This window comes from Danio rerio, chromosome 5 (genome assembly GCF_052040795.2).
Source record: "Danio rerio strain M-AB ecotype USA chromosome 5, GRCz13ab, whole genome shotgun sequence".
Lineage (NCBI taxonomy): Eukaryota > Metazoa > Chordata > Actinopteri > Cypriniformes > Danionidae > Danio > Danio rerio.
The window spans coordinates 10,137,887-10,149,970 of NC_141025.1; the positions used below are offsets into that span (position 1 = coordinate 10,137,887).

The 12,084-nt window shown below is 31.9% G+C and overlaps 2 protein-coding genes across 2 annotated transcripts in view; both read left to right on the forward strand.

The window, feature by feature from the left end:
• Positions 1–7,678, forward strand: part of shoc1 (shortage in chiasmata 1) — a 62,964-nt gene extending 55,286 nt beyond the window's left edge. Inside the window, exon 30 of the mRNA XM_087253090.1 lies at positions 7,537–7,678. Coding sequence (XP_087109216.1) covers positions 7,537–7,558 — 22 coding nt within the window. The 3' untranslated portion in view covers positions 7,559–7,678. The remainder of the gene's footprint in view (positions 1–7,536) is intronic.
• A 2,476-nt stretch (positions 7,679–10,154) lies between these two features.
• tal2 (T-cell acute lymphocytic leukemia 2) lies at positions 10,155–12,084 on the forward strand. The gene is given in 2 exon segments (NM_201339.4): positions 10,155–10,428; positions 10,536–12,084. A coding segment is annotated over 1 exon segment (330 nt). The 5' UTR covers positions 10,155–10,428; positions 10,536–10,550; the 3' UTR covers positions 10,881–12,084.

The window sequence follows — 12,084 nt, forward strand, 5'->3', positions numbered from 1 at the left end:
TGCATTATTAGCGTTTCTATTTTGAGGAACTAAAATAGACTGTGCAATAGACCAGCTGAAAGCAGGTCTAAAGGGGCATCATATGGGGCATAGCACGTGTGTTTGGATATAACTCAGTTTTTTTTAACACTCTTTGTTATTATTGCTAATTTATTCATTTGCTAGAAATTAGAACTGAATTTAGAAGTAGTTTTGAAACAAATCTTTGTGCTTAACAAACTAAATTAATTGTATAGGCTAAGGGCTTTAGTGGAGTGCGTATAAACCGTTTCCTAATTCACTAAAGAGAGAAAGTGAAAGTAAAGGCCGATTGGAGGAGGCTAGTTCTTTATTCTCGCACTGCAGATGCTCTGTTCATTTTTTTTTCACCATGTGACTCGGAGAGGGAATGGGTGATAAGAATCTGATTGGTTTATTATCATATCACACCCATAACTCATTAAGAGAATAAGCTCAACCCTGTTAGAGCATGCACCACGACGCAGAGTGTATTTTCCGTCCTTAAAATACCAAAAGTGGATTCGGGCACACTCTTAATGCTTTTGCCCTGCGCTTTAGACTTTGCGCCTAGATTGTGAAAGTAGAGCCCTAAAATAGAGTTTTAAATGGCTATAAGGTAATCTAAATATTATATAAATGTAATATAAATTTTTGATATGGACGTAAAAACAATTATGCTGCTAATCAAATTTGTGTTGTTGTTGTTGTTTTTAAAAGAGATAAATCACATTTAGATGTTGCATAGTGTTTTTTTTTTTTTTTTGGATTTTTTAAAATGTATTTAATAGAAAAAGGTACAATGCTCAGCATAATTGCGTACACCCCATTTTGAAAATGAATATGTTTATCCATTTTCCAATATTTTATCCGTTCATCCTTAGTGAATATAGGCAATGTATTTTGGTGCATTTAAACAAAACAGATTACCTAAACAGATATATTGATTAAATAATCTTTTAGACACAGAACATCTTTGGAAAAGCAAATATAAAACATTTAAATTCATGCAAAATATTGCAATTTTTTTTTTTTTTTTTTACAAACTACCACATTTCAACAAAATGTTATATATTTTTTTGTTTCTCTTGATTCTTGCTATTTTTGAAAATGTTATTTAACATTTTTCCTTAACATATGCATTTGGGTGTACTATTTTTTTGAAGCATTATCGTAAGTTATTTTGTTAGATTAGCTCCAGATTTGGCTTCAGTACTGACTAATCGAATGTATATTCATAAATATAGTATTGTAAACCTTCCTATAGAAAATATTAATTTAAATGAATGATTTGTGGTGGATGTACTCATATATGCTGAGCACTGTGTGTGTGTGCGTGCGTGCGTGCATGCGCGTGTGTGTGTGTGTGTGTGTGTGTGCATGAGTGCGGGTGTGCGTGCATGTGTGTTTGTGTGTGTGTGTGTGCATATATTTATAATTAGAATTTTTTTTAATGGATGAAAAAACTGTTCTGCTGCTATTCAGATTTGTGTTTTTGTTTTAAAAGAGAGAGAAATCACATCAAAGATGTTGGATGTATTTTAATGTAATTTTTGAAAATGTATTTATCAGAGCAAGGTATAGGAACTGCAGTGACAAAAGCACATATAAAAACATTAATTCCGCCAGACATAATTCCCCAAGATTTAATCAATTTAAAAACAATACTGCTGCACATCAATCAAACCTGTGTTTATAAAGAGAGAGAGAGTGAGAGAAACACATTTAAAATGTCAGAGTTCATTAATTATAAACAATATAGGCTTTCGTCTTAAAAGCCAAAATAAATTTAAATTGAATCGTTAAATGGAAACTACATGAGCCTGAGCCTCTGTGGAAAATATATATAGCTCTAACACCATCTGAACTGCGCCTGTGAGCAATAAAAGCATGTTTTTTGGACAGTGCTGTAAAACCATTAAGAGAAAAATCTGTACTAGTTAGTTATTTAGAAACTGTACCAAAAACACATTTAAAAACATTATTTGTTCTCCCCAACATAATAAAAAAAATAATAATAAATGCAGTAGTAATAGCTAAATATTTAAATGGTTTAAATAAGAATCTAAGTAATCCCTCAAAACATAATTGCAAAGAAAGTATAGATAGATACAATAATAATAAAAAAACATGTAAATGGTTTAAAAGATATACAGCTGAAGAATTATTAGCCCCCCTTTGAATGTTTTTTCTTTTTTTAAATATTTCCTAAATGATGTTTAACAGAGCGAGAAAATGTTCACAATATGTCTGATAATATTTTGTCTTCTAAAGAAAGTCTTATTTGTTTTATTTTGGCTAGAATAAAAGCAGTTTTTAATCTTTAAAAGCAGTTTTTAATCTTTAAAAGCCATTTAAGGTCAAAATTATTAGCCCCTTTTATTGGCTATACTTTTTTCGATAGTCTAACCTAACCCACCTAGTTTACCTAGTTAACCTAGTTAAGCCTTTAAATGTCACTTTAAGCTTCATAGAAGTGTCTTGAAAAATATCTAGTCAAATATTATTTACAGTCATCATGGCATTCATTAATTGAATTTAATTGAATTGAATTGAGAGATAGAGAGAGAATAAATCTGTGAGAAAAGAGCCATTTCAGACCAAGATAAGAATAAGATTTTTACGAATCTGAAAATAAGTAGTTATATATAAAACAGTAAATTATAGTATAGAAATGCATACATTATCATATACATCATTATGGAGTTATCAGGATTATTATCATATCATTATTTAGCAGGAATGAGCTTGAGAAATGACACCTCTATAAAGATTTTTCATTCGTTTTTTATTCAGTTCAAGAGTTTTATTGGCATGACATATCAAATACTGCCAAAGCATTGCAGATTACAAAAACAATGAACAAAACTGTAACGTGATCATATAATACACACACACACATACACACAACAAAAACACACAATTATAATTTTGATAAATACACAAATAAAAAAGACAAACGTACTAATACTATACTAATATACTAAAACTGTTAATTAAAAAGATTATGAAATAGGGAAAAAATATTATTAAAATATAGTCAAATAAAATACAATACACAACTGTACATTCATCCAGAGAGATGTTTTGTAATGATGTTTATGCCTAGTTTTGTCCACTGGCAGACATCCTGTATACTTCATTTTTTGATTCTGTTGATATCAGACTGGAGTTTTCTCTCAGGATATGCCTTAGTTTTTCTCTATTTCTTTCACTCGGTCTGCTCTTGCAATGATTCTCTGTCAAACAGCATAAATAACTCCCAACTGCGCCAGTGTGCCTGTGCAAACAAAAGCAAATAATTGCGGTTTTCTTGGACAGTGTGTAAGACGTGTGTCCAGTTGAAGGCAATAAAACACAGTGCTTTAAACAAGCAGGCCAGTAATGTGGCTGTAATCTCTTTCAGATGGAAAACCGCTGTGAGAACAGAGCATGCTGTTCAAATCTGACCTTTTTAACAGCTCTCTTTCAGTGCAAGCGTTGGGTCCAATCTCTTTTCAACCGTATTGCAGTGTCAATAATGTACTAAATGCTCGAATAGGAACCATTGGAGAAGGTTCCTGTATTTAATTGGCCATTATTAAAGGGATCTGAGCCAATAAACAGTGTAAGTTACTCTTTGTTGTCAGATATTTTTATTTTCAATTTACTTTTTCTTTTTTATTTTATTTACATAACAAATAATGGTTGCATTAAGGTGTTGTTTATTAATGATTTAACTAACATTAACAATCAGTTGTACTGTGTATTCTTTTAGTTTTTACTAATGTTAAATTTAGTTTTAATAATGTTAATAAATATTGTAAATTTTATATATATACATACATACATACATATATATATATATATATATATATATATATATATATATATATATATTGTAAATATGTAAATGAATTTATTATATACATATATAACAGTTTAAGTCTTTATTATCTTGTATCTAACAAGTAAACAAAATGTTATACTCAATGACTGTAAAAAATATGGACGACGCGACAGCCCCTTTTCCCATTGAACGCCTTGAGGGCAAAACGCCTGCTTGACGGGCACAAACTGTCGCAAAAGACTGCTGAAATTGGAGCCAGACATGCGCAGAAGGACTGTCTGATGGAGCCAGAGGAGGAGCCGCGATAATGAGCGGAGTCGAGCTTCCAACCAAACGCTTTATGTAAAATCAACCACGCCCCCCGAACTTCTCACTCGACTGCCGGTGTCTGCACTATAACAAACGCTCACTGATGTAAATAGAAGCACTTACATTAAAAAAACACAATAATATACGGTTTAAAAACGGTGTGATGTAAGCTGTTAAACTTTAATAATAGCAATACATGGTGGACTGCAGAAATAAACGATCTTTTATACACTCTAGCCTGAATATGAGCACAAATAATATATTCTCTTATTGTTATATTTGTTGTTGGTATTTGTTATCTTCATAGGGGTAGAAATAACACTTGTAAAATATGAACAATAACATATAAACAACACATACATTTTTAGAAAGGTTTTTATTTTTAATTAGCCATCAACAGAACCCAAAATATAGCCTACACACCATAACGATTTACCATGCGGGAACAATCGTGCGTTTAGAAGATAAATACAGCAAGATTACTAAATATCAACAGGATATTTACACATCCCAACCCTGCAATTTGTCAATTTGTGCAAAAAAACTTTGCACTATTAATACAACGTCTATCTGCTGTAACATCACTAGTATATTGTTTATTCATTTTCGCTTGAATTGTTTATTTATTTAATTTTTTTGCCTCCGTTTTCATTTGGTTTATTCGATGCCTTCATTATATCTGGCAACGAGGAATTTACATTCTTTTTAATGTTAGCTGGAGTGTTCAAATAAAACGCCAACAGTAAATGATGTAAATAAATAATATCTAACATTTACAGCTCTATTAGGTTATATAAGATTCGATTTCAAGAACCTTATAATGATTTATAACAGCAAATTCAGTAGATTACTTAATAACATGCCAAAACTTAAAATGCAGAGACGTCCTGTAAAGCAAGTTCAAATAACCTTACAGGAGATCAACGTGGAGATTATTATTTAAACACAAAGAGAATTACTGCTAACGATCTCCTGTATACCCCGTAGCCTACTTAAATGGGTTTATTTTATTGTGCAGTTTTATTGTCATTTTCGTATTTATTATTATTATTATTTAATACTTGTGCAATCGATACAGGTTTATTGTTATTTATTTTGTCCTTTATTAAATAATTGCTATGCTGTTTGCATCTTTATTCAAAGGTTAAACTCAGTGATACACTTTGCGTTCACATAGTAGCATGCGTTTGTTGTTATATCAACAAAAATGGGTGTAATAACGTTAACAAATGTGAGGGTTTTATATAATGAAGATTCAATCGCGCCAGCTCCGGGCATCAGCGCATAACCTAGTCGCGGCGTCGCGGGCTGATTCCGGCTCGCATGCGGCAGCGCCTGCTCGCTCGGCCGCCGCATCTGGCTCAATTGACTCAGGCTGGAATCGGGCAGTGAGTCCAGGCATCCGGAGTAGGTCCAGCAGAGGTAGTCAGTCTGAGGGGTAAGTCTCCGGCAGGCAAGAACTGGCCCCAGTGTATTTTGCTATCTGGGTGGCTAGGCGTGTATTAGCAAACTAATAAAGCCCGAAAAAGCTCTGACCTTAGCGAATAAACAGTGTTCCACCAGATCATGTATGTCAGAAACTGTAGTTTACTGCTGAACTCATTTTGTCATAGTAAAATATCACAGAAATCGAGTAATAACACTTCAGTCTTCTGCCGAAGCTCAGATGCGCTGCTTTGAGAAACTGTCAATCACAGCTGTCAATCACGATGACACGCCCAGCATTAAATTACTGCTAAAAACAAACTGTTTACAAAAATGAGGATCTGCACCTATTTCAGCACAATAATCAGTGCCTTAATCGACCAGAACCATCTTTCGGGACATTTTATTGCAAGTGTAATTAATTTTTTTATTTGGGCTCAAGTCTCCTTCATTAACACGGAGGAGGCGGGCTTTATGACTTGTACTGCAGCCAGCCCCCAGGGGGCGATCTAACGGCCGAGACCTTCACTCAAACGCAGGCTTGCGGCACACTTGGTTATACTTCATAATACTATAGTTTTAGGATTTTCAAAGTAAACTTATTTATATTTCTGTTTTAAATAATTGTATGCAATATATGTGATCTTATTTTTAAAGCAAAGTTGTATCATACATATGTAATTAAATTTTTTATTTTTTTGCAGTAAGATTATTTTATTTTATATTGAAATGTGTAAATCACAATTAAAACATTTAAAACAAAATAAAACAAATAAGACTTTCTCCAGAAGAAAAAAATATTATCAGACATACTGTGAAAAGTTCTTTCTTTCTGTAATTTGGGAAATATTTAAAAAAAATTAATTAATAAATCAAAGGGGGCTAATAATTCTGGCTTCAACTGTATACCAAGCTACCGAATGGTAACAGATACAGCACTTGTTTGTAAAAATGGTAATATTAGCTTTAACTAAGATTAATATATACTATAGTAGAATTGTAATTTAATAATATAAACACATTAAACCCTTTTGTAAGTGTTATTTCTCATATTGCATTTCTCACCTTACAAATAAAGAAATATAAATTGTTACATATGATCTATTATTACATAATAATAATTGTATAATGAAAATTACAATATATTTTATTCTATTTATTTGTATTTTTATTTAAAAATGTTTATATTGTAAATGTGCAAATTATGTGATATTATTTGAAATGTATGTGATATTAAATGTGAAAAAAAAATACTGTTGAAATCAGAATTATTAGCCCTCCCCCCTTTGAATATTTCCCAAATGATGTTTAACAGAGCAAAGAAACTTTCATAGTATGTCTGATAATATTTTTTTCTTCTGGAGAAAGTCTTATTTGTTTTATTTCGGCTAAAATAAAAGCAGTTTTTTTTGGTTTTTGAAACACCATTTTAAGGTCAAAATTATTAGCCCCTTTAAGCTATATATTTTTCGATAGTCTACAGAACAAACCATCATTATACAATGACTTGCCTAATTACCCTAACCTGCCTAGTTAACCTAATTAACCTAGTTAAGCCTTTAAATGTCACTTTAAGCTGTATAAAAGTGTCTTGAAGAATATCTAGTAAAATATTATGTACTGTCATCATGACAAAGATAAAATAAATCAGTTATTAGAAATGAGTTATTAAAACTATTATGTTTAGAAATGTGTTAAAGAAATCTTCTATTTGTTAAACAGAAATTGGGGAAAAATAAACGGGGGGCTAATAAATATGGAGTTTAAATCAGATTATTTATAACACAAAGTTGTATCATATATATATATATATAATTAATATGTTGATTTACTTCAAAATGTTTTTAAAATAACTCAATTTCTTTAAAATAAATATAAACAGAAACATTTATCCTGTTCATTTGAAGCTGTGATTATTAGATCTTGCAGGACTAAATGATTGAAATGACATTAAACTCAACATCTTTTGATTGCAGGCACACTTTGGACCAAATTTGAGAGATTACTGCAGTGTTTTTCACAGCCTTCACACCCAAGCCTTCATTTCACTGCAATGCAGAAAATCCAACTCCCGATATTTCAATCTACAGTAAGCCAGAGCTCGCAGGTAAATCAAAAGTGTGCATTGGTTGAGAGTGTGTTTTTGTGCAGGTCTGTGTGGTGCTGAAGTTTGAATCTAGTTTGTGAAAAGCAGCTCTGCAGGTGCAGTGTGTGTGGAACGCTGCAGTCCGAATGAATGGAGTGGTGAATTCAGCTCCGTCCTAACCGTGTCTGTCCTCTGCCTGACTCCTAATCCCTACATAATCCCATTATGCAAATCCCCCACAATTCTCAGAGAGACTTTTAACGCAACAATTGCTGCAGCGAGACACCAGCTTTTGATCTGAAGGGAGGTTGAGAGTTGAGAAGAGAGCGAGAGGGGCCTTCGGAGACCTCGACCCCCCTAAAAACTGAAAAAAGCTTGCCACTGTCATAACCTAGTGCCATTTACGTGGAGCCCCAGGACATGCTAAACAAGATTACCATCATTCACACAAAACCCATATTATTACTCCGTCAGGGTGTTTTTTTTTTTTTTTTGGCACCGTGTCCTCCAATCAGAGGAAGGTTTTCATTATGATGTCACGTCACTATTGCTGTAATAGATCTGTTAGCAGGTGGACGTCCAGCATTTTAACAAAAGAAGGAAACACATTTCGTACAACAGCCACGTATTTGTTCCAGCTCATAGGCAATAAGTCTGCTTTGAATAGTGTTGTTTCTGTTGTTGCCCGATGGGGTGAATGTGGAAGTGTTTAAGATTAGTAATGAGTAAACTTGAGGCTTATGCTGGTTTACTCAAGCAGTTAAGTTTATTTGCAAAAATGTTAGAAAGATGCAAAAGTTAATTAATAAAGAACATATGTTGACATTATTATTATTCCGTAAATAAAAGCGACTATGTTATAATATTTAACAAATCTATATAAAGGCATAGTGAGGATTGACTTTTTTGCCCAATTTGATCATTCTTTTCATTATTTCTTTTACATATTTGTGTGATAAATCCATGCATTTCCAAACATTCAGTGTTTTTACTGTAATTGCCTAAACAAAGATATTTATTATTTAAGTGTTTTTAATTGCCTAAACACAAAAATACTTATTATTTTAATGTTTTAATTGCCTAAACATAAAACTATTGATTGTTTAAGTGTTTTTAATTGCTTAAACATGAAGATATTTATTATTTTTGTGTTTTTAATTGCCCAAGCATACATATATTTATTATAAAAGTGTTTTAATTAGCTTAAACCTAAATATATTTATTATTTAAGTGTTTTTAATTGCCTAAACATGAAGATACGTATTAGTTAAGTGTTTTAAATTCCCATGCAAACAGATATTTATTATATAGCTGTTCTTAATTGCCAAAACATAAATATATATTATAATATAAGTGTTTTAATTGTGTAAACATGATATTTATTATATAAGTGTTTTTAATTACCTAAACATAAAGATATTTATTATATAGCTGTTCTTAATTGCCAAAACATAAATATATATTATAATATAAGTGTTTTAATTATTCAAACATGATATTTATTATATAAGTGTTTTATTGCCTGAAAACATGAAGGTTCACAATATTTAAGTGTTTTATAATTGCCTAAACATAAACATATTTATTATTTTTGTGTTTTTAATTGCCAAAACAAAAATATATTTATTATATAAGTGTTTTAAATATAAATAAATTTAAGTGTTTTAATTGCCTAAGCATAGAAATATTTATTATTTGAGTACTTATCTAATTATTCTTTAATTATTGTTTTATTATTTTATTATTTATTATTTTATTATTAATTCTTTGCTTAAACACGTAAACATATGAAAATATGAATAATAATATCATGCATTATTTAATAACATATAATGTAGTTATCAGATATATTTATTAGTATCATTGAAATATTTAATAAAAATAGATATAACAATATTTTCTTTGTAAACGGGAACATTTTAAAATTTGAAAATACCAATATTAATATGTAATGTAAAATGTTATAATATACTGTAATATTTAAATATGCTTATTAGAGTGATTTAAACATGTAATACATTTTATATAATTTGAATATTCTACATTTAGTTCCTTTCATATACTAAATAAATATATAAAATTACCCTGTAAAAAATATTTATAATATTTAATTGATAAATATTTTTATCACTACAAAATGATTATTTATTAATACATATATTAGCTCAAAATTCCAATATATATATATATATATATATATATATATATATATATATATATATATATATATATATATATATATATATATATATATATAAATTACTATATATTATAATTAGTATAATGTCATAATATAATAAAATCAGTTTAAGTCAACAATACAGCAGTTTGTTTTACATGTTCATTTGCTCAAAAGCTGGATTTCCTTGTATTTGCTTTGATTTATTTGAATCAATTTAAATGCATTAATGGCAGATGTAAAAAAAAAAAAGTCATTCCCTCCCCTCTCAATCCTCACAACGTCACACAGCAGCAAGACTATAAAAATGAGAAGCCCGAGCCAAACCCCCACCCCTCCCTCATCCTCTCTCCCTTCACCCTGTTTACCATCACAGGAGTTTCTTCAAGGCTTCAGTGAGCGTCGGACTGCAGAGATACAGAAAGAGAGAGAGAACGGATGTTAGCTCATTACTTCTGCTGTTATCCGACAGCGTTTAATCCTTTCTAAACACTGTTCTCGCTGCTGCTCTTCACCTGCCGTCTGGACTCTTTTGCTTTTTCATGCTCGGCAATTTGTGCCTGATGCACCAACATTCATAAAGCTCCAAGACTTCAGATATTGGTAAGATATCATTTGTTTGCACTTGTTGCTATTAACTGGATTCTTCCAAATTTTATGCAGAATATTCAGATTATTTGTAAATTAATTATTATTTTTTTTAAAACCAGAAATACTGCAGTAACATGACCAGGAAGGTGTTCACTAACACACGTGAGCGCTGGCGCCAACATAATGTTAACACAGCCTTCGCGGAGCTGCGGAAACTCATTCCCACGCACCCGCCGGAGAAAAAGCTCAGCAAGAATGAGATCCTGCGACTGGCCATGCGCTATATCAATTTCCTAGTGACTCTGCTGGAGAGTCAAGGGGGCGAACCCTCCGCTCATTCTCAAGCCGCGCTCCTGACACTGCTCACAGGGAACATGCAGAACCTGCGCACCGACCGCACCTGGACCAGCGACACCGACGCGCCCTCACCCGGCTCCAGCTGCGACAGCTCAGAAGCCTGGTAGAACTGAACCAATGTGCGCTTCTGAAGAAGGGAGAATTCCATTAGAGTGAGATTGGAACAATTTTTAAAGTTACGTCACCATGGAGATGGATTCCGGAATGTTTAAGTTCTCTACATGACATCATAATCGCTCATCTCTTCCATTCTATTATGGAACGAACGGAAATTCTGAGTCTGTGCTTTTAAATTGCTTTCGTGTGTTACGGAGCGGGAATTCCTATTCCTAACATACAGTGTGCGTCCTCAAGGATGCACTTTGGAAGCATCTCTTCTTTTTAAGTATCAAGGCAAGACACTGCAGGTGAATAGGGTAAAAATATTGGACTATATCGTCATACTTCCCCAATTGATTGACTGCATTAAAGGGATAGTTCACCCAAAAATGAAAACTCACAATTATTTTTCTTCCTCTTATGGATGTCAATGGGTGCTATCAAATAGGGCTGTGGATATTAACGATATCAAATCGAATCTTGATCAAATTTGTGTCAAAAACAATAATAAACTCCGGACTTTTTTACTCTATATTGATCTAAAAGCCAATCACAGAGCAGAAATGTGCAACAATTAAATCTAAAAGTGTGTTGATATTTGAGATTTTTATTAGAGATGTTTGAAAATGTATCATCTGGAAATATGTTATGCCATTTAATGGACCCTCTGATTTTTGTGGCTTCGGTCATTGTTGGGGTACTCTTTTAAATCTGGAAGCATTAACAACTGATATATTAATATTGAAATAAAAATCATTATCGTTCAATGTGGAAAGTAATTTTCGAGATTGCATTTTTGCCACATCGCCCAGAACTATTAGCAATTCTTTAAAATATCTTGCATATATAGTGTCCAACAGAAGAAAGAAACCCATGAAGGGAGAGTAAATGATGAGGTAATTTTCCTTTTTGGGTGAACTATCCCTTTAAGAATTACAAATTTATTCTGTACGACAAGAGGAGTGGTTACTTAATTAAATATGCACTCATTTGCTTACAATTCCAGCACACAAAAAAACTATATTCTTGTGTAAATATGCAAATTATGCATGGGCAGTTTTCTTTCCAAGAACCTTCAGATTAATGACATGAATTTAACTGCATGTAAGTGCTGCTGAAGTGCACATTCACAGCTCAGCGCATGCAAAGCAAAACAAAAAATGCCTTAATTTATGTATTATAGTTGAAAACTACAGACACAAATTGAAAAAA